This window comes from Cylas formicarius, unplaced genomic scaffold (assembly GCF_029955315.1).
Source record: "Cylas formicarius isolate icCylForm1 unplaced genomic scaffold, icCylForm1.1 PGA_scaffold_3__17_contigs__length_32017465, whole genome shotgun sequence".
Lineage (NCBI taxonomy): Eukaryota > Metazoa > Arthropoda > Insecta > Coleoptera > Brentidae > Cylas > Cylas formicarius.
The window spans coordinates 14,437,941-14,461,446 of NW_026844326.1; the positions used below are offsets into that span (position 1 = coordinate 14,437,941).

Genomic DNA, 23,506 nt, shown 5'->3' on the forward strand with positions numbered 1-23,506 from the left:
ATTCATACTTTCATCTAGAGAGATTTTCATAAAATCGTAATTATAAAAAAATGTTTTCAAATTTCCGTTTTCGTTTGGCCAAAACGACAACGGTTTACTGCTTTGGCTAAACCATTCCAAAAACAAGACTACTACCGTTTAACAAGAACGAAATTAATTATTGGTCTGTGTCGACGTCCTCAGATTAACGTAAATAAAATTATTTGTTTTATTTTTTTTTTTCAAAAAGATCATGCACAGAAACTTGCTAATTATTAATTGTTCTAAGTTTTTGAAATTTTTGTACAGATTTATTTATTTCTGATCTGTCTGGGAATCTGCCTCCAAATTTCATCCATTAACCTCTACTTTGCGCGATTTTCTTGTTATACAGCGATCTCCAAACACTTAACTCGCAAAGATGCAACATCTAACCTAAAAACTGCCGAATTGAAAAACTGTCAGCGGCCATATTGATTCTTAAACACCGCTAGGTCTTAGTGACAAATGTCAATGTTTCTGGTTCAAAAATTCCTGTATTATCAGCACTGATAGGCCTCCATATATCTGGTACCTATATAATTTTGGCGGGCCAAAATAAGTTCTTTTATAATTAGTGAGAAATGTTATTTCTTTTTTGTTTATGACAAGCCTTAGCTTATTTAATTTGTGCCTTTAATTTTAGTCATAAAACGGTTATATATTTTTTGGAAACTAAGCTCCAGAAACACCAAAACTGTAACTAAGGAAGAGTCAGCAATTTCGAAAGTTTTATTAACATATCTAGGGTGTAAAAGAAATATAGGAAAGAAAGTAAAGGAATAAGGACGATTCAGTTCAAAAATAAAACAAACTATGAAAAACCAATAAAACGTTTTATTCACTATAGTGATGTTTCTGTCATGTGAAATCATAAATATTACAATTCTTAATAAAATGCGAATAAAATACCAATATAAAATATTAACAAAATTAAGGCCGTAAGTTCTTCATTGATAATTCAAAGGAACTTCATACTAGCACACACTCATTCCGCTTCTCATGTATGTAACCTCCACCATTTTTTTTTGTATAAAAGAAGCTGCACTTAGAATAAAATAACATTCATTTGTCCTAAATTTTAACAAATCATGGAAAATACAAAATCTGGATTTAAACTAACACTAACAATAAAAATGGATAAAAAAAATAATAATTTAAAAAAAAATCAGCGAAACACTGTGGAAATATAAATATAAATGTGTTCAGAAAAACCTCTTACTTTATAGTATAACAATTTTTATTGTGCCGCAAATGCATCTTAGTTTCTTGTTTATCACTACATGAAAAAGCAATTTCTGCATTAATGTAGTGTTTCCTATTCAAGAGGTACAAATTCCTATTATACACAAACCCAGTGTGAAGACTTAGTTTCAACTACAATAAAAATATATTTACCGACTACAGTTAAACACAAACTGAACAGTATTTCGAATTAACTGATACAAAAAGGTTTACAAAAATATGAATGGTCCCGATTTGCTTACGCTTAACTAAGTACATTAACAATACTTCGGGGAATATTATTTACAAAAAGATAGATGCGAGAGTTTTGCGTGAGTCAACTGAAAGTAAGGAGCTAACGCGAAATACTGATCACGTTCAGATATGGCAAATTTATTGTTACTCATCACTGGTGTGGTTGCAATCTGTGTCTTCTTCGGCCAATGCCAATGGCGCACGCAACAATACTTCACTAGCGTGGATTTTTTTAGTCTGCAAATACCAAGTCTATGTAGTAAACCGATATAACAATGATGTAAAACGTAATTGTTTAATAATATTTAGTTTCCCTAAGGAAAATCAAGAAAGTATGGGTCAAAAGAGAGAAAGAATAATTGACAAGTAAATAAAGATGAATTTTAAAAAATTAAGAAATACATTACAAAGTGATCTAAGTGTTTTAGTTGGTAAATAAAAGTGGATACCTCTACCTAAGCAGTGAGAAAATGGTGCTAAAGTTATGTGAAGCGTCCTCCCTTAAATTACTTCACACATTAAGGAGAATGGAATAGACCAATAAAATGCTCCGAAATGTATTTTTATTTTTGGAGGAGGGGGAAGGGTGCTGAAAATATGTCATGTTATACCAGGGACATTACATAAAATTCGTAATTAATAGATACCCCCCATCCTTCGCTTAATTTAATAAGTAATTTTCTGCAACCTTAGACCCAAATGTTAAATTTGCTACTTATAAAAAGATCAATTTGAAACGCGTGCACATTTCTTACAAAAATCTTTTCGAAGTGATAATTAGAAAATCATCACGGGAACTCAACAAATTACAACAAATACTGAGAGCAAAGAAGTTTAAATCATTCACGTGATGGTCTCTAATGAAATAAATAAGGAAGACATTTCTTACGATCAAAATATTTATACATAATATCTAACCTCCAAACTTGTTCCAGTCCCAGGGCTGTGATTCTCTACAACTACGAAGCGAAAACAAAATCAACAACACTTAAAGCAACAAAAATAAGACTGCAACAAGAAATAAATAACAATTCCAAATTAAAAACGTGTAGGCAATGTCGATGAAAATAAAATTAAAATTATTCATTCATTTCATACAACTTCATACTGCTGCTCCAGTTCTGGATAAAGTACTTTGCAAAACACTCTGCCTTGTATGTTAGACAAATGTATAAAGGGCTGCTTAATGAAAAATTGTATTGCCTGAGAGACAGAGACAAAGAACCAAAAATTCTTAAACATATTGTGTTACAATAAATTGAAGGCTAAAATTTTGATCATTCGACTAAACAGACACAGTGAAGTAAGTTAACAGCATTTAATTTTGAAAACTGACGTTTATATTGCTATATACAGAAAAATAATTGTGCAAAGCGAAGACCAAACATAAAGCAGAAAACTACCTGGAACCGAGTCTGCAATACCCCACCATAGAATTACCGAGCGGTAGCTTTGAACTACCACCAAAAACTGAAAGCCAATACAGTTCCAAGCAATTCCCCCACACAGAAAAATTTCCAAAGCACGGAAAACTGGTCATAACTCACTGTTCTCCTGCTCAGCATTTGTCACTGTCCGTTCTGTGACTGTGCTGCTGGAAACCTCGCCCTGACTATTACTACTGATGATTGTCGTAACTGTTTTCGTCACGTGCAAACCTGTAGTCAATCGCCTACTTAATTCCTCACCTGAAGTGCCCAAATGATCCTTTACGCTATCTATCGTTATATCGCCCACGCTACTCGACACCGTTACGTTGTGGGGCGTGTCTTCACCATTCTCCCGCCCCTCTTCAATCTAAAATGCACAAAAATTTAAATTTCAAATTTCTGCCGGCATTTCTTCATTTTAGTACCTTTTCTATCGGACCGTTTTCCTTATTTTCGACGCCGCCATTCGCGACGACTTCGCTAGCTTCCTCCGTGTTTATTTCATGCTCGCTACGTCCTTCCGACGCGGTGTCTTCTCGCGCACCGACCGGCAATGGTAAGTAACATCTAGCGGAAGTGACGGCGGTCGTCGACAGAGATATCCTTTGAATTTCAGAGGAGGAATGGAGATACAACGCTTGAGCGTCCCTTGTGAAGACCAAGGAAGATATACCGCTGAAAAAATACATTTGAAGTCTAAATAAACTGTCGGCAAATACAAATCCTACGGCCCATACAACAAAAGCTCATTCTATATACAAATTACTCCAGCCGGTTGTTTGATAGAGAGAGGATATGTCAAATTAAAGAGTTGTTTACGATAATAATGGGTCATCAATCAACGGTAACACCTCAAGTACCGAATATATAAAGGGTTATTTTATTAAGGAGACGAAACATGGTTGACACCTGGTAAGCTTGTGGGTCATACTTAATAAGAACTTTTATTTCTTTTCTATTGCGGAGAATCAGTGGTAAACATGACGTCTAATATCGTGATACACTGAACAAATTTCTTGCCTATGCTGAGAATATAGACATAAAACTGTTGAAAATAATATAAAAAAATATTCATTTTAAATAAATAAATCATTTTAAAAGCAGACCACTTTACCTCAGTGGTAAAAATATTGACGTCTAATATCGTGACACCCTGAACAGATCTCTTGCCTATGCTAAGAATACAGGCATAAAACTGTTGAAACCAATATAAAAAAAATATTCATTTTAAATAAATAAATCCTTTTAAAAGTAGCTTTTAACCAATAAGGCCAATGTTATAACCTATAATTATTTAGCGCGAAGATTATATGTTTAAGAAACTGTAAAGTTGTTGTTTTAAATATAAAACAAGCATGAAGATGTCCACCCATTAAATACTAACAATGACTCAGATTACTGTTTTTTACAAAACTTCTGGATTCCTCCTGCGTCGGTTTTTTCTTAGTCGAAATTGCTGACGTTTCGCCAATCATCTCGACTGAAACTGGCTCGTATTTTACTCTGTACCTGCTTATATATTGCTTGGGGGGGGGGGGGGGGGGGATAATGAGGGCTATACTCCGTCTCGGACGACTGATTCCCAAATTGCGGACAGGTAGAGACTTGAGTCGCGATTAAGATTGTTGATTGTTTATAGATTTCTATAGACTCTCGGATTTTTCGCTTTCGAGATGTTTATATCCCTGATTAGCTCCCCCCCACCTCAAGCAATATATAAGCAGATACAGAGTAAAATACGAGCCAGTTTCAGTCAAGCTCTGAAGAAGGCAACAGGATGATTGGCGAAACGTCAGCAATTTCGACTAAGCAAAAACCGACGCAGGAGGAATCTAGAAGTTTTGTAAAAAGCATTACAGTAGCCTGTGGAAGTTTCTTTGAAAAATTGATTCAGATTACTAATTAAAAAAATGAATTAAGACACTTACTTAATATCCTCCCGTTTAATCGCCGCGGCGTTTAATTGCCGCTTCAAATCCGGAATGGTTAGTACTAAACAATCGCCCATATTCGTAAGGCACAGAAGGTCGACTTCAGAATGTTTCAATTCTTCCAAATAGCAAGCGAAATTTGCGAACGCCATCCTCCTTACTCTGGCACCTACCAAAACGCGTCAGGGCAAGTTAAAAATCTAATCGACTGCCAAGGACGTTTACGAATCTTACCTTCGTGAGCAGTAAGTTTATATTTACAATAAGGCTTAAGAGATGGCAGCGTGAAAATTTTAAATTGCTCCTCGGAAGCTATTACCACCCTGTGGGCTTGAGTGGTGTCCGGAAGTGGAGAAACTCCCTTTTCAACTTCTAGGGGTTCTGGCAGTGGTTTGTTCGACCCGTCCAACACGGCAATTCCTATAACCGGCGCTCTAAAACCGGTTGTTTATGCACACCCCATTTAGGAATCCTTAGACCTGGTCCAAACGCTGTACACCACTACATCACCCCACTTAAACCCACTGCCACATTATTTGAATTTTTAACATAAACTTGTTTTGCCGTTAATTTATATTTTGTGGAACGGTACAGAAAATGACCACCATTGTCAAATGTATATAGGGTGGTGGGTGATGACGCAGCGGCGCTTAACTTGCAGCGTTCGAACTTATATTACCTGTGCTTTAATTGGATTTCTTTCGCCAAGTGACAAGTTACGTCGTCCGTTTCTCTTTTCGATGCAGATGGTACTATTATCGTGAAAGCATAGACGGTACCGTTATTGGTTCCCGCCCATAAGGTGGGATTTGTGTTTTGTACTGAAAAAAAAAGCAACATGCAAAATGGAAAACCCTATGTTCATTATGTAGGAAGCACAATAATTATCTGGTCTAAATTTATACGAGGTGTTCTAAGAGGACAAAGCAGCAAATTCTGAACTTATTACTTATTACTAGAAATTTTTTATATTATAAGGGTATTTTATTTCATACTCGGCGACTGGAGGATTACATTTTTGTTTACAATGAATGGCATTGTAATATGGAAAATTAAAAACGAAAAACAGCTAGAACCCACCCCCCCCTCATTTTCTTCTTATAGTCTTCCCTATCCTAAACCAAAACGTTTTCTGGTATTCTGGATTACATTTTCAAATAAAAATTCTTTTTTGTTCTGGACAACTGACTAAAGTAGTCTAACTAAAAAAAACAATTTTATAGTAATTTATCAAGTCTATTAATGACGGCTACCGTTAGAGCTTTGAGAGAGTTATATGATACATTGGAACATTTGCCCGAAAAGTGTAATCTAATATAAATGAAATACAATTGAGGTTCGAAATTCTCTTGGTATTTCTATCGATGTAAAGTCCTATTTTAGAAAATTTGCGCTTCTTAAAAGAGCACTTAAATATCTCTTAGTCCTGAATTGAACTGGGGTGGCTTTTACTTGATGAAAATCCATTTGTTAAATTTAATTAGAACAAAATATGTTCAGATTTTCAAAGTTATTTTTTACTTTATGACAACTGTTTTGACAATACTGTGCTTTTCCCAAATACAGAATATAACATTATTCCAACACCTATATATGTAAACAGGTAGTAATAGATTTTTTTCTACTCCCTTCTGTAAAATACCTAATTACGCACCGATCTAGCGTGCGGGTAGCGTCACTTTACCACATCAGTTTCGTTTCCCACGGATCCGAGCCACTTCGGAGCAATCGGATGTTTTCGGAGATATTTCCTACGCTTTGAATTTTGACGTTTGTCAATTCTGACAGTCATGTCATTGAATGCATTCGTGTTTTGCGAAAATGTATCCAAAAACTAACGGTCGTAGAAAAAGTATAGTATGCAACACGTTCGGTAAACTTTTTAACTCACTCGTTTATTAAACACTCGCTCCGCTCGTGTCAAATAAACTCGTGAGTCAAATGCCGTTTACCGCACTTGTTGCATAATATACTATTAATTACCGGTGCAAGGTTATAAATTTATTTATAAATAATAAACATCCTCTGAGTAAAAGATTTCTATAGTGGTATAGATAATGTTTTTGCTTGTTTCACTGGGAGGGAAAAACGACTGCAGTCCTTTTTGGATCATATTAACTTCATACATAAAGGTATAAAATTTACCATAGAGACGGAACTAAATAACTCTTTAAACTTATCCTACACTTTACATTACATTACAGCTTATACAAACTGTAATAATTGTTAAATCTGACAAAATTTTAGATAAATCTACATTTATCAAAAAGATGATAGTCATAATTCACAAGAGACTACATTGCACTGGGCTGTATTAAGTTATTATTTAGGGACTAATTGTTGATTTGCTCCAAACTATGATGGATAGTAAGACAATCCTCTGAACACGGAATATTTTTTAAAAAAATTACGTCGTCTGCATATAGCAAAAAACTGACATCAAGATCCTTGCCAATGTTATTAACGAAAACGTTGAATAATAATGGTGATATAGGCGATCAAACGCTTTTGAAAAATCAAGATATATGACGTTCATGTGACAACCTTCATCAATAGCCTCAGAAACATACTGAGACATAGTCGTTAAATTGGTAAGGATGAAATAGGAGATTCTAAAACTTTGCAGAAATTACAGATAAGGCCAATAGCCCTATAGTTTGTGATTTGCGATCTACAGTCTTTTTTGTGTACGGGAATAATTTTAGAGATTTTCTATATACGGCTTGGTTTCTCAGATACATATTAAAAAGTATTACAAGGGGTTTAGCCAGAACAAAACGACAGTCATGTATAAAGAATGCTGGAATTAAATCTGGACCCATTGTAAATTTAAGTTTAATTACTTTAGAGTAGTGTAAATTACTAATACCAAAATTGTTAACAGAACTCCCTTTAGAAAATAACTCTCGAAAATATAGTGCAAAAGAGTTGAGTATATCTTCTCGAGTATGTAACTCAGCGTCATTAAAATTCATATAACTGGGTACACCTGAGATTTCTCTTTTGTTTTTAATAAACGACAGAAAAAATTTCAAATTCAATTTTCAGTAGATAGCTTTTATAGAAGTCCCTGATTGTAGATTTTATCTTCGACCCAAGGCATGTAAAATTTTGCAATTCTGAGGTACTGCCTGTACTTTTGAACCTTTTGGGACATCCAGCTTTTCTTTTTATATTGTAGGGAGGAGACACCACAGAACCCACAGAGGCACAAACGATGATTTATTGTGGTTTATGCAGATAGAATGAGATCGCCAAAATCATTCAAAGGTAAATGGCCACATGCTTAGCATTAGTAGCGCCACCATCGGAGAATAAATTTTCGAACACATACATTTTTAAAAAATTCAAAGACTGAAGAGGAATTTTGTTTGACTCAAAAAATTAAACCTAGAAGTCACTCACAGTTAATAAGGAAGGTCCGGGCGAAATACAAACACCGAACGAAGGAGCCCATCGAATCGTCGGCGGGTCGGGCCTCTATCTGCCTCTCGACCGGTTTGGCGTCCAATGGATTAAAATCTCCTTCCTCGGAAGTGGGAATTTTGCGCGCGGGTGGCGAATTCGCGGGCGGGGTCGGCTGCTTATCGTCCTTGCTGGGGTTGCGACGGGTCGATCTACCTTTTCTAAGTCGCCTGAACGATTCCCTGAGTGACTTTTTGAACGATTTTCGGCGAGATATCGGCGCGTCACCGTGGCCGGTGAGATCTGAAGAGAGAACAAAAATAAAGAAATCAAAAAATTGAAAAGGCGGCCGTTTATTATTTTTAACGCTTACCATTTGGATTAAGTGTACACTTGACCACGATAGGTTTGTTCTTAAGATAATCTAAAAGTGCCAGTCCGTGGGCAGTACCGGCAGCTACCAAACCCCAGTCGGCTTGCAAAACGCACGCCGTTACCGCCGCCGGTGGATGCAGCTGTAAGAGAGCGGTTGCTTGGAAGCCTCTCACTTGATGCACGTTACCTAAAATTTGAAAAGGTGTAAACGCACGAAAACCTGAGAGTTCTGGTCAAACACCTTATATCCAAAAGAGATCTGACAAGCCGTCATAATTAAATGAGCGGTAAACGCGTAGGAATCAATTAATTTAAATGAAATTTTTTACATAATATGGGAATCAAAATTTCATATCCAAACTTACAATGCCTTTCAGTGAACCGGTAAAAACTAGATTTCAATACCTTATCTACGAGAAATTCAACAAAACAATACATGTCCCTTTATTTTTTTAGGTTTGTTTAGGTTTCCCTCACTTATTCTTTTTTATAATATGAATATCGTTCGATAATCTATAATAGTTTGCAACTTGGAAAATTTTAATTTTAAGTTTCTAAGCTCTAAGCTCAGGTTATACACTAGACAACTATTAAAAGTGAATAACTTTTAAATGAATTTTCCCCCCAATCATAACCTGTTAGAGCTCCATCTATATAGAAAACTTTGATAGGTAAAGTCGTCGTAGACGGTATTTCGACATTGACATGTTGTTTTGTTTATCGTCCCCTTTGGATGCGGTATTGGTTTATTACCGGTTTTAGGTGCCAATTGATTGTGTCCCTTCCAAACGAACCCGTCCACGTCGTTTACTATATTCATAGTAACTACTTTTAGCGGGCCATCCAAAACTTCGGTGTCGAATTTAGCGATTATCACTTGGCCAGCGGTACCGGCCACAACCAGGGTCCCCGATAAAGGACACATCACGACGCGTTTTACAGCTAATCGCGGGTCATCCGAGTAAGGGTCAAAGACGCCCGTTTTTCTGAACGGAGGCCATTCTTCTTCTTGTTGGTCTTCCGGATCTTGGCTCGGAGGTGGTTCTAAAATTGATTCATTTTACTGAAGAATGGCCAATAAGCTGGGAACATTGTCGAACCTTCTAGATCATCACCGGTGAAAAATGCCGATGTACTAAATTTATAAATTGGCGTCAATGTCACACCACCCGCATCCCAAAACCGAACGGTACCGTCTTCGTGTCCGGTTAACAAAAGCTCCCGTTTCGGTTTCGTGCCCTTCGAACACAACAATTTACCGCCGTCTATGGGCCAGGACCGATCCGAATACAGATGACTGGTCTGGGCCCTGCCTGCATCTTTTAAGTGGCCCCAAAGCTCTTCGGGAATAGCTGCAAACGGAGCTCGATACTTCCAAACAATTGATTAAAAAACACTCTCTAACCTGACACGTATTGACTACAAGTGACAGCCGAGGAATGTATTGCAACCAAATATGGCAAGTTTAACATCTTCCAGTTTTTGCTAAGCAAGTCAATAGCAACCAGTTCTTCTTCTGCTAGAACTATCAAAGCTTCCGGTTGACCTCTGGTGGCATTTCCATCAACACCGTTTTCATTTTCTTGATTCTCCAATTCTTCTTCTTCATGTTCTGGTGTGGTTCTCGAGTGTACCACAACAAAGTCAATCACCTGCGGACAGACGATTAACCCTCCAACATTTTATACAAACAGAATCTATTTTACGAATTTTATCGCCTATGCTGCACACAATTTTGAAATAATGAAAATTTGACATCCATATTAGCGTTTCTTACTACTTTAAAAAAATCTCGGCACTAATTACATGCAGTACAGATACCTTAAAAGCAACCCTACGGGATGTTTCAAAACAAACGGGAAAAACTTGTCTGCTTAATCTTTTCTTGAGAAAGCTTGCAGCTGAATTTCGTAAATGAGATTAAAGGACAACTATGTACACATTTTTTACTGCGCAATCAACCAAAGTACCGTACAAGCCGTATTTTGTTTTTAACTATAAAATATTCCCAAACGAGAATTCGTTTTGAAACGCACACAGCTTAACAAAGAATTTTCATTTCTTTAAATTTCGTAATTTTCCTGGATTCCCCCTTTTATTTCTCTTATAATATCGATTGAACACAAAAATTATAATTACTATTAAATACAACATTTTTTCTCGACCCTGACAATGATAAGAGATGGACCTATGCGACAAATTTTCATCTCAATGGAAGCGTATTACAAAATTTTAGAAATGAATACCAAATAGGAATGATAAAACAGCTAGTCATGCAGAACCCCAAGTCAAAATATACCTTATTGCCAAACTGTTCATCCTCACTATCACTATCACTCTCTATCGCAATCTGCCAGCAAATCAGAAAACGGCATTAATTTAGAGACGCAAAATCATCGAATTTTCAAATTATTTTGTTACTGGCACAGTAAAATGCAGGAAAACACAATAGCTTTTAAAGCACCTTTTTATTTTTTCTATTTGTGATTGTATTGCGCTGTATTAAAGTAGATCAGTAACCTTCCAATTCGCCACTCAAAATATCGATAAATGTGAAAAAAACATAGTCAATATTTATACATACTTTGCTAGTAAAGTCCAACGCCACGTGATTGTCCCCATGTATAACTGACACGGTGTACTTGTCGCTATAATTCGATCTGGGCATACCACCAGAAAATACAATCAACTCCTTCTCCTCCAACTCTCGAATAATTATTTTGGGAATGGCTCTGCAAGGGTAAGGACCGTAAGTGGTGACGGGATCACCGCACGGATTTTCCGACTGATTAGCATCCCATTCCATGTAGCTACCGTCGTTATGCGAACTGACAAAGAACTGTTCGTTCTTCCAACACAAACTTTCTAACTGCTGATTGGAAATGAAAGTTTTCAAAGCGGCATTGTCCGATCTGTTCCACAATACTATCAAACCCCTGTTGTATCCTATGAGGATGTTGTTGGGTTGCTGTGGCTGTTCGATTATGGATTCCACAGCTCCAGGGTTTAATTTGTAGTCTTGCGGTACGCTACAATTAAACAAACGTAGTACCAGCGACGGATTATACACATCCCACTAACTTTTGCATCACCACATCCTGATAAATTATATCGGGAGTCATAGTGAAGGTACCGAGATCTAATAGATATATGTTGCCTCCTTCGGTACCAAGCAGTAAATGTTTGCCTACAGACTCCAAACACATCGTGCTTATTTTTTTCAATTTTCCTTCGAGTGCTTGAGATTTAACTTCCACCAACGAGCTTTTATTAACCTACGAAGAGTGTCTAATAGTGTATCTGAAAAGTTCCCCTAAAATTTGTAATTTTACCTCCCACAAGTGCAACGAATTGTCATCTTGCAAACTGATAATGCGCCCTTTCGACGGAAGGAACACCAATCTGGTAACGGCAATGGGGTTTTGATGTTGGCCGTAAAATTCAACCCCAGGTCTGCCAAATACCTTAATGGCACCAGTTGCCGTACCGAGACACAACAGACGCAATGTGGGGTCCCATGCCATTGAGGTCGGTTTGTGGGGAAAGCCATGTTGAAGAGTCTGCAAAGGAAATTTCTAATAGTTTTTATATTTCATGACGAAATTAGTTCAAACAAACAATAACTAGGGGTAAAAAAAATGTTTCGGAATTAATTTCATCATGACAAGCATATCCTAATTAGACAGTTTGCTACACTAGATCTGGGTCTCAATCGAACTGCTGTAGTAATAATTTTATACTTTTTTCAAGACGACAATTTTGAGTTAAATATGAAATTTACAAATTTTGTTGAAAAAGAATAGAAGTGCGAAATTCGGAATTTGAGCATTTGAGATACAAAAAATACAGCTAATTGTTTAAAAAAGTATTAAGTCAGCGACACATAGTTATTTGGGTGAAGGCCAAAGTTAAACACACTGTAAACTAAAACGATATTTTATTTTTAATTGCTGACTGTTATTTAAAACTGGGGATGGCCTGTTTCTGTCATTATTAGCCACAAAACAAATATTAGTGTGGTTATCGCACGGCGTGATGTGCGTTATCAAAAAATTGCTTAAAGGGATATTTACCTAAGATTAAGGCGTTGGTAAATGAAGGCAACAACAAAAGTTCGAAGCGGATGAATACAATTTCCAAAGATTGGCACGAAATATTAGTCAAACGAGGCTAAACATCCTAGGTATTTATTACTGATCAACGACAATAAAAAATAGTGATAAATAGCCCATCCTTCGGAAAGGGTAAGAAGGTACCTACTATGGAATGACCTAAAAATGCACTTCCGCAAATATTTCAAACTTCCTAACGGCTTTTGTAACAAACGCAGACCAAGCATGACACGGTAAAGTTAAAGAAAATCGTCTGAAAAGATTGATTGAAACTTAACAAAGGGAATGAGTTGTATGGGCAATATTAGAACTATGAGAGTTTTATGAAAAACTGTTTTGTTTGATTATATGCGTTCAACATTGGTAGGAACAAACTACATTCGGTTAAAACGAGGCACTAATTGCGGGTAGCTCGTGGGAAAGCTCGCGTATAATAAATACATTAGTTTTCATTTTTCATAGGTTAAAGCTACAACATTTCGCAACTGTATAGTAACAAAATAATAAATACAATGAATCTACTAATTACATTGTGAAAATTTGCCGTAACAAAAGATTTTTATTTGTCAAATCCAACCTTGAATTCAATAGTGAGTTTCAGAAACCTGCATTAATTCGAGCATAAAGCTACTTGATACCTAACCATACCTCTATTTGATCGAAATTTTAAGGAAAGGAATTTTTCTACCTACTGTATTTTTAGACTATGACAAGGTGTCTAATCGCTTCCTAATATTGATTAAGGTGTGTTGACATTTAGACTTATTATTTTATTTTGGAAATAAGAAAATATTTTAACCACTACCTAAAATAGAGAATAAACTTCATGACGTACGCCTGATCACATATTCGGAAGTGTAAACATAATTAAATATGATTGCGTGCAATGAACAATATTTCAAAATCAAACCATACTAAAATTTTCAAATGCATTTTTTCTCGAAAATGAAGCGCTCTATAGCACCGGGAAAAATACTTCAAACTGGAAACAAATTATCTGTGGTTGGCCTTTTGAAGCTCTTTTTTGTTTTTTACATTTACTTAAAAAAAATATTACGTCGAATAGGTTAATTTTCTTTTTTTAAGGTTCATTGCAAATATAGAAACTGGTATTACACGTGGATGTTTACGTGTTAAGACATGGGATAACTGGTTTTGTGTCTTTGATGTTTATCAATATGGATCTCTGTTTGTGCGTAATGTTGTAAAACATTACTTCAGGTATTGTGGTTAAATGTATTTGTATTGGACCCGTAGAAATTAGAATTAGTTAAAAAAATATAGAAAAAAGTTATTTGAAAAGGGTGTTATTACATATAAAAAAAATTGGAGTACACATATAATTAAACATACAATTTTATCTTCGTCTTTGGTTCAAAGAAACATGGACAATTGGAAGAACGGCTTTTAGTTTTTGAAAATGTTACAAGAAATTTCACATACGGAGTTCTGAGTTTTGCATTATTAGGGATGCCAAGTCTATTAAATTAGCACAGAAGTATCTTTCAGTATGATGACGAATACAACAAAATGAATATCTCATTTCCAAATAAAGCTCCTGGTATATTTTTAGGTCTAGTATTTGCAAATCTTATCTTTTATCAGGTTATTCACGATTTTATGAAATAAATGTCCGCCCTGAAACACAATCTAGATTAAATGTTCAAAAACATAACCCTCTTTTTTAATATTTTTTCGGTAATTTCTTAATACCCGTTTGGTGGCCTTTAAAACTGTTCTGCTATTTTCGCTGCAAACATTTTATTTGTCTTAAACTCCATTTTATAATATTCATCATTTTAAATCTAAATCAACATTTACTACAGTTACTTGTTTGATAGAACATTCGTCTGAAGCATCGAATGTGCTTTTAATTTTGGCATTACACCGTTAACTTGTTAGCCATAGTGAGCATTTAATTTGGTACACCGTGTATTTCCAAAATAATCATCATATTTACGGTTATGCGTATGGTCTGTTCATAAATCTAAGAAAGGGACCAATTGCTTTTGAACGGATTATCCAAGATTATTATTATTATTATTATTAATTAAGGTAATTATTAATTATTTATTTAAAATTACGGTAATAATCTTGTTGCATTGTATGTTAATGAGCGACCACCCTTGGATAATCCGTTCAAAAGCGATTGGTCACTTTCTTGTAGCTATAAACAGACCATACAAGTAAATAGATAAAGGTTCGATCCAAAGAGATAACTGACCGCGCGTCTCTGGGGGTTTAATACACCCGAGAGGACGTTGTCCCCTCATCAGCTAGCGCCAGCATCGCGTTTCATTATCAATAATTGTTATTACACAAGGTTCATTTAAGACGAATCCGACTAATTGAATGACTAATCCGAACTAATTGGTCTCAATGCCAGACAAGACCACGTCCAACGCTAAATATAATGCGATCCCGATGAATCCGCCAGATGTCACTACCTACAAGAACTATCGCCTATCGCGGTTTTCGAGGAATCTTTGATAGCGGTTTTAAATAATAAAACGAACGGATCACGCCTCTCACCTGCAATTGAGGTTTGTTTGCTACGTTCGTGTTTATTGGGACAACTCCCATACAGAGTGGATTTGTCAAATTCAAAACCTGAAGTGTTACACCAATATTTGATAAAAATTTATTTTATTAAATATTAATTTAATAAATGAATAATTAGCACATATTTTCCGAACTTCCGTCGATTTTGGAGAGCAGTGCATTTAAAAAATTATTGACTCGTTGCGTTGCTCTTCTTTTGACCAAAGTGAAACTTTTACTTCTCAACGGTAAACATGAAAATAGGTTTCCTTTAGATCGTGGGCGGAGGAATCCGGTGTACAGTATACACGATAACTAACCTTATTAAAAAAATGGTGTGTCACTCACGGTACAATAAAAGTCAGGCCTGTATTAAGGAACTAGATGGGGATGCTGCTCTGAATCCAGTCAATCTCCAAAGTCTCAATTTCGTAAACTCAGTCCATTCAAAGAAACATAATATTTTAAATAAAGCACATACTTCGATTATTTATATGTCGTTTTCAAGGTTATTAGTTATCAAAAAATATATAACGTATGTCCTAGATAAGTATGCGGACAACTAGTTAGAAATCCGGTATTTCGTCTCTAAATGATCAGCACCATCTATATTTTTTAAAACGTGATTTAAAGGTCTCGCGTTTTTGTAAATTTTTAAATTTATATTAAAATTAAATTAAATTCACTACCTTACAAGTGGCATAATTTTTGCCGATTTTGTTAACAAATGTGAAGAATTTAGTTGATAATAGCAACCGCCATACGAGTAAGCTTTTAATGTCTGATTTACTTTTATGAAATGATACCTTTGGTAAAAAAAATAAGTAAACTATGTGGAAATAATGCAGGCATTTAAATTGTTTTGGAAGTTAAGATATTAATTATTTCATTCGAAATTTTGTTGATGCAAGGTAAATATTTCGTAATTATTATTAGTACCGGCATGATTCAAATCGATGATAGACAAAGCTGAATGTTATCTTTTCACAGAAAATGACGGTAAATATAAGAATAAACATTAATTATAACTTTGAGTAATTAGTGGCAAGTAAAACATTCGCCAGCCAATTTTTAACGTAATAATTATTCATATTATTTTATTTGGCCGCAATAAATATGTAATAAAATACATTTCGATATTTTCTGGAATTCGAGAACAGCCCCTTTACCCAGACACAAACAATTCACTAAGGCAAACCTTTATGCAAATTGTTTCCCAATGGAGCCAACAATTTCACCATTTCTTCTACCTGCTACACACTGCACACTCCAGACTAATTTTATGCGTGCAATAATTTAAGGAAGAGATACAATATTTCCAAACTCTAAATTTCAAATTACCACGAATTTAGAACGGGAAATATAATCTTTTGAGTTAATAGTTTTAATTTACATTGTTATCTATAATAACCAACAAACCAATCGACCGGTATTGTTAATATACAGGTAATTCACTCTCTCATCAGCTGTAGCCTTCCCACACAACATATTATGTTGCAACGCAAGTATTAAATCTCCAGGAAGTACGACGGTAAGACGAAACCATCGTTTATGGTAGGTGTAAGGGCTGCAAACCCACAAAAAATAACTGTAGCTATTTAAACGTGGTTAATCATCCTATAGTCGGATTAGGTTGACGTACAAACTGAACCAGAGTTGTTTCAAGAGTCACAAAGCGCAAGATAAAAGGGATAAAATAGATTGGATGTGTCGGCATTGTCGTTAACATTTAAAATTATTTGTAAATATTGACAATATGCTATTAGAGATATGCGAACGCAAAACCATAAAGTAATAAAAATGTCTCAGTAATCCTGATCGATATTATATATCCGCAATGAACATAACATATATAGCGTTTCATAATTAAAAAGTATCACTGTGATATATTCACAACTATTTAGGCTGTATATCTAATACCAAATGGTTGTATATCTCGGAAAATGTATTGGAGTAAATGATTCGCACAGAATTTAAAAATTCGAGAGACCTACCTGATGTATTCCAAAATTGATAATTAATAGGTATATAAAAAAAAATTAATACTATTATCACCTAGTATTTACTGCGTATTGCATACCGCGATTGGTGGTGACTCATGATAATATCTACAAACTGGCGGTTAATTAGATAATTTACAACGAATTGACTTTAACGTTCTCTTCGGTCATGCGACAGTTTCAATTAAATTGGCCGCTTCTGCAAAAACGATCGGACACAAACAATAACATTTAATATACCCAAAGGAGAAAAGACAAGTGACAAGTGAATGAAGAATGACGATAGAGGGTGTTGGTAACAAACAAACTTTCTAATTTTCCATTAATCGATACGATGTTGACCTGTCAACGTTGGTTTTCATTTTACTACGATGTTTAAATAAGAAGTTTGAGATTTTAATCACGTTTAACTGAAAATCACCGACAATCAACGTCAAAATATGTGCTCACAATCACAATTAGTAAGCATTTTAAAAAGCGGAATTTAAGTACATTAACAAAATACAACTCACAATAGGTAACTTAATATACTGGTAGTAGGAGCTTTTATGCATTTCGAAAAAAATTTGAACGTTTGTTTAGAATGCGAATACCATGTTGCTTGCATAATAATTATTGGATTATATTTCATTGCGTACCAATAGAATTTGTATTCTTTACGACCCAACAGACGAAATCAATAAATTCATCAGATCAGATATCATTTGATTATACATATGAACGAGTCTTGTAAAGTCGCCGGACCAAAAATCCTCCCATCTGGCTCTGCGTAAACATCGTACAGTGTGATGGCCTATAATGTTGTCTCTTTTTTAATTTCTTAAGTTTCCAATCCAAAATTGGATTAAATAATACCGAAAAATACTTTTTTCTATATATAAACAAAATTTGAAAAATCATCAATATACAGGCAAAAAGAAAAACTATATTTCTCCTTTGGATCGCCCTGTGTATGAATTTATCTTTCCATTCCTTCAAGAATTTATATAACATTCCCTATATCCCCAGTTCCTACTAAACGATTAGAAATCAATAAACAAAACCAAAATAATTTGTTGTCAGACACATTCAAATTAAAAGTTTTATAAATTCAAAATGTATAACCTACAAGTATTATAGCTACTAATACAGTTCTTGCAAGCAACAAGGAGGTATTAAAAATAAGACAATTACAAATAAGGCAAACACACATACATATAGCGGATTAATGCAAATTTGAACATTACCAACAGTTCCCTTAAGTTTAAAATTTTTGTTGAGTTTACAAATTCGCCCGATATATAATATGTAATATGAGACATACTTTAACCAGCGTTTGACACCAACCATTGCATTTTCTTCGATTTGGAGACTCTCATTCGTAATTACAACATCACACACTAATTACGTATAGCTACAGGCAGAAGCTTTTAATTTGCCCGCGTGCATTCCATTACAAGAAACGGCAACTCTGCGGTCTAATAATTATTGAATAACTTCAAAAATTTCAAACCAACTTCACTTACATCTACACATTGGCCGCCAACTCCATCGATCAATCTCATTACGCCAAAATACATGTTAAAAATACCGACATGTGGCAAGAACTCATCTTCGATAGCACAATGCCGCAACTGACGCGCATTTTTCTCAACGTTATAAAGTTTAGCAACTTTGGTCGGTAATTCGTCTTCCGCTCGGAATTATTAGGCCGTATCTCCTTCATAATGTCTCGAGGCAAAGGATTTTTTTGAAATTCCTATGGAAACCTTGACTTATATCAAAGAGCAATAAGGACTAATTAATGCACCTTACAACATCTGAATAATTCTTTCTCAATGATGACGACATTGTTCTAATTAAGTCAAATAAATTTATTTCTTGAATGCTAGAACTATAAAATCGCCTTTCATTGTTTTAGTGTTGTTCCCAAAGTTTTTCTCTTTTCGTCGCAGAACATTTCACAGTGGGATAGCTACTAGATAATATAGGGTTCATTAATACACCGCGGATTTAACGTTTTTGCGCATGCTCCTTAATTTAATACATTCACGGACACGTGGAGCGATTCCCTTTTAAATAGCTATCTCCACTCACCTAAATCCTTTTTTCGCTGAAAATTAAACAACACATATGTTGAGACAAAATGTATAAGCCAAACTAAAAACAGTCCGCAGTGCCGCAAGGTCTTATTGTATGTTCCTTTCCAAAATCTTTTGGCTTTATTATAGAAGGTCTCTTATATATCTAGTATATGACTAGAACTGTGAGAAATAATTATTTCTCACATAGTGTAAATCACTTGGGTCTCCTTTTGTAATTGCAAGTGATTTAAAGCAACTGTATTAGGTGACATTACATTTGGGTACAATAATAATAATGTAAACTAATGAGTGAGAATAGGTCAGTATTTTTTATATTAAAAAGTTACACAATTTTTGAAAACGAATTTTGTATAAGACGACATAAGCTCTTTAAGAAACACACGCATTACATTAAATTTATATTAAATAGGTAGAATGCCATCGAATAGTACGAATAGCACAGTAGCAAACTGTAGAAATATTCCAAGTGCAATTCTTGGCATGCGTAAATTAGGTTTTATTACTCTGCATTCCAATGCAACAGACTATAATATTTTTTTACCACTTACTCTAACATACACGCGCAAAGTGGTACTTCTCGCCAAGGTGCATGATTAGACCATAATCCTAATGTCGGGTGGCTAAAACCCATTGCAAAAAATGGATATCGACAATGGTGGTACATACAGAAAAAGACAAACTGTGCGAGCATCTTCAAAGTGGACTATTATAATCTTGAGGCACTGTTTCTGCAGAATGTAGAAAACAGAGAGAAAAACCTAGTATAATTCATCGAAGCCGGTCAATTCCTTTAAAATTTAACATGACGATTTATAGTGACAGTGAGAAAGCGATAAATATATTTTTGTTAATTTTGTTAAATTTTTGTTACACTTTGTATGCGGCCTTCAAGCTGTGAGCTGCACACTAGCGCGACTCACTACCTTATCCCTAAACATAATTCAAAACAATTGCAATAATCTACACAAACCAAATAATTTCTCGGAAATTAATCAGTAAAATTTACAGCAACTAAAGATACAAAAGAAAAGCTGTAACAATAGTGGTAGATCCCCTGACTGCTGACCATTGTGGGCTTAAGAGACACCTAAGCCTAATGGGACTGGAAGAAAACACTGAAAGCAGATTCTGAGAAGAGAGTCTTAAGTCAATGTGAAGAACTATTTAGAGTGAGTAAGCGACAAGGAGCCACTATCGAAGCGATGACCTCTAATCAGAGACGAACCTAGATAAAGCTCTATAGCTATGAAGAGAGCCACAACGGATTTTCTGGATCGCAAAGACGAACAGGTCATGTCAGACATCACACGACCAATGTAGTTGTCCTGTTTTGCAGAAATGGTAGTTGCAAAAGTATAGTATATGCAGCCCGCTGATAAACTTATTCAATTACTCGCTTATTAATCACTCGCTCCGCTACGCTCATGACTAAAATGGCATTTTCCAACTTTGCTAATATTATATTGCAGACGCAATCGTATAGTAATGAAAAAATAAAGTTACTGTCAATCGTTACTATATTTGTAAAAAATAAATAATAAAATGCATAATAGTCACGTTTAGTGCGAAAAAAAAGCGACGTCACGTCACGCGACACGTTCGAATCGAAACTATAACTCGTGTCACCTTTATAAACAATCCGGATTTTCGATGTTTCCAGCGAAACGTGATGCACAGGTACGAGGCCCGAATATTCAATTAAAGAGCGTTTGAACGACGGGGCCTATGACTAAGACTCTGTAGATAACGGTTCATGCGGATGATTTTTTTGACCGTGGCTGATTCAATGCAAGCGCGTTGCCCGCTTCCTCGTTTTCTCGACGAGAGAGACGCGCCTCTCCTTTCGCAACACTCGATAGGATCTGGGCGTTTTTTGTTTACGATTAAAATTGTTTTAAGATCGACTTCAGGTGCAATAAACTGTAATTTTGGAATGTAAAATTTGCGACGTCATTGTGTTGAGTTGAAATAGTTTGGAAGTATATTTTATTCTTCGTAAAAACATTTATTTGCAGAAACAGTTTGCAGTTCCATTTGGTAGCATTAGATTCTAGAACATGGATTGTTAAAATTATCTGTTCTCACCTCTTCATTGCGTATTTATATTTGCTTTGCACCGATGTACATACATATGGTCCATTGTACTCTATAAGACTGGTTAAATAAGTAAACTGTGTAAAAATGATGATGATGAATAGATTAAATTGAACTGAATTTAAATATCCAATATTTTTTACTTCTAGACCTTAATTTTCTACTATTAAACAATAAGCGTTTCGACTAATGGCCACCGATGAAATGACATTAATATTGACCTTAAGTGAATATTTAACAGTTGAAACACTGAAACATCTGAAGCAACATTCGATATAAGAAAAATAAAACTGATGACCTAGAGAAACCGAATTCAATTTCAACGTGATATTTCGCCCACAACAGCAAACGGTATTGGTATTATTTACAGTGGGAAAATATTGCCACAGAAAATAATAGTTCTGGGAGTAGATATAACAAATCGCGATACGTATCGGTAGACCATTGCTTCTCTAACCTGCTTGGGAGTGTTTTGAACCTTGCGAAGCTATTTCTTTCATAATTCAATTAAATAAACTTCCATAAAATTCTACGGAGCAACAAAATCAAAAGTGAAGGTTCATGCATCTGTTGTTAAATAGCGTCTAACAACATATTACAATGTAAATTGAAATAGGATCAAAAAACAATTCCAGCCACTAGAGGAAGTCGTTAATGTCTTACGCACATTAACAAGCTATGTAATGCAACAATTATATGCCAGTGCTTGAATTAATAATGCCTTGAAACTGTGTAAGATTTCATGTTTGAGAAAACATAATAATAATAATAATAATAATAATAATAATAATAATAATAATACAATTAAGGCATTGACACAAAATATTATGAGAAAAATGTGTTTATTATTTGATCTATGGGTATACATATTTTAAATTTCTGAAGATAATTAAATTAAATAGTTGTTACACATGCCATTAGCAATATTTAATTTTGATAAGATATAAAAATACTGATAAAGCTTTATTTATGAGGTAGAGGTTATAAAAAATATTCACTTTCATGAATAATTTCGGGACATTAGCATTAGTCACTTAATATACTATCAGAGATATTGTGATCACTCACCCTTCTATAGGAATATAATTCCTTCTGGAGCCTCTGTCTTTCGGCAGTTTGATGGGGCCCCTTCCCCTTTATAAACTTGAACATTATTCGCAGATTTCCTACAAAAATAAATTACAAACGCGTTATAGCGGAAATTTCAAAAACTGTATACAATTGCAAACAATTGCAAGCGTAATTAATCAAAATATTTACGAATATTCTGTCAAAACAAATGTTGCGGGCCTGTCAATCCCCCACTAGTCTTTTGTTTCGTGGGGCAACGCCTGTTCAGAAATAGCCTAACCACAATTTCGAGAGTTTGTTTGCCAAAATGAAAACGCCGACAGACGGAAGCAGCTATTCATCTACCTTTTTTTTTACAAAAAATCCGAAAATGAAGCCCAAAACACACACTTTTTCAATGCGTTCCCAAACCGATGCACCGCATTACACGTACTTTGGTCACTGACCGGCGGAATATGAAACCACGAAAACTAGGCGGGCAAGCGAAAACGTGAAATGAATAATTTTTGTTCCTTGCATGGTTGCTTACAGCATGGAAATGGATTGGTTGATTGTACAAGGGAAAATTCAAAGCTGCGTAGTGCGTCATTCATAAAGTGGACATTCATTTCTCTATTCTACATACATAAATGAATAAATGGAAATGAAAAAATTATTATGTTCAAACAAAATCGAAATCTATGAGGTAGAATATGAAATCATAACGATTCAGACGTAGGCAACTCTATATTCACGAAATCAAAATTAGTTTTATTCAATCATGAAAAACAGAAAACAACTGCCTCGGTTCTCATTCCTAAAATAATGTAGCGACGCCATTGATAGATGGCGTCACAACCAACGTCAAAAAGTAGGAATACGTGACACCTTATTTTCTTTAAGTGGTCATTCGTACTGATTTCGTGTCATTTTGGCATTTAGTAAGAAAATTAAAATAAAAAAATATTTGTATTTCCCTTTTTAGTT

General features: G+C 35.0%; 1 protein-coding gene across 7 annotated transcripts; it reads right to left on the bottom strand.

Annotated features, from left to right (window-relative positions):
• Positions 1–849: 849 nt before the first annotated feature.
• Positions 850–23,016, bottom strand: LOC132699253 (lethal(2) giant larvae protein). Of its 7 annotated transcripts, none has more exons than XM_060665876.1 (17): positions 22,886–23,016; positions 22,538–22,635; positions 11,971–12,198; positions 11,720–11,913; positions 11,223–11,667; positions 10,044–10,290; positions 9,739–9,990; positions 9,392–9,682; positions 8,637–8,825; positions 8,264–8,566; positions 5,538–5,679; positions 5,093–5,292; positions 4,856–5,027; positions 3,353–3,602; positions 3,045–3,294; positions 2,416–2,456; positions 850–1,734 (listed from the first exon to the last, which is right to left on the bottom strand). In XM_060665876.1, exons 2-17 carry the CDS (start codon positions 22,619–22,621, stop codon positions 1,642–1,644), a joined length of 3,381 nt encoding a protein of 1,126 aa, XP_060521859.1. In that variant the 5' UTR covers positions 22,622–22,635; positions 22,886–23,016; the 3' UTR covers positions 850–1,641. The 7 variants fall into 7 exon arrangements, with proteins under 7 accessions (XP_060521859.1, XP_060521864.1, XP_060521860.1 ...); XM_060665881.1 differs by having other exon boundaries at positions 3,186–3,294; positions 22,886–22,977; XM_060665877.1 differs by lacking the exon at positions 22,886–23,016 and adding an exon at positions 22,730–22,873.
• Positions 23,017–23,506: the final 490 nt, after the last annotated feature.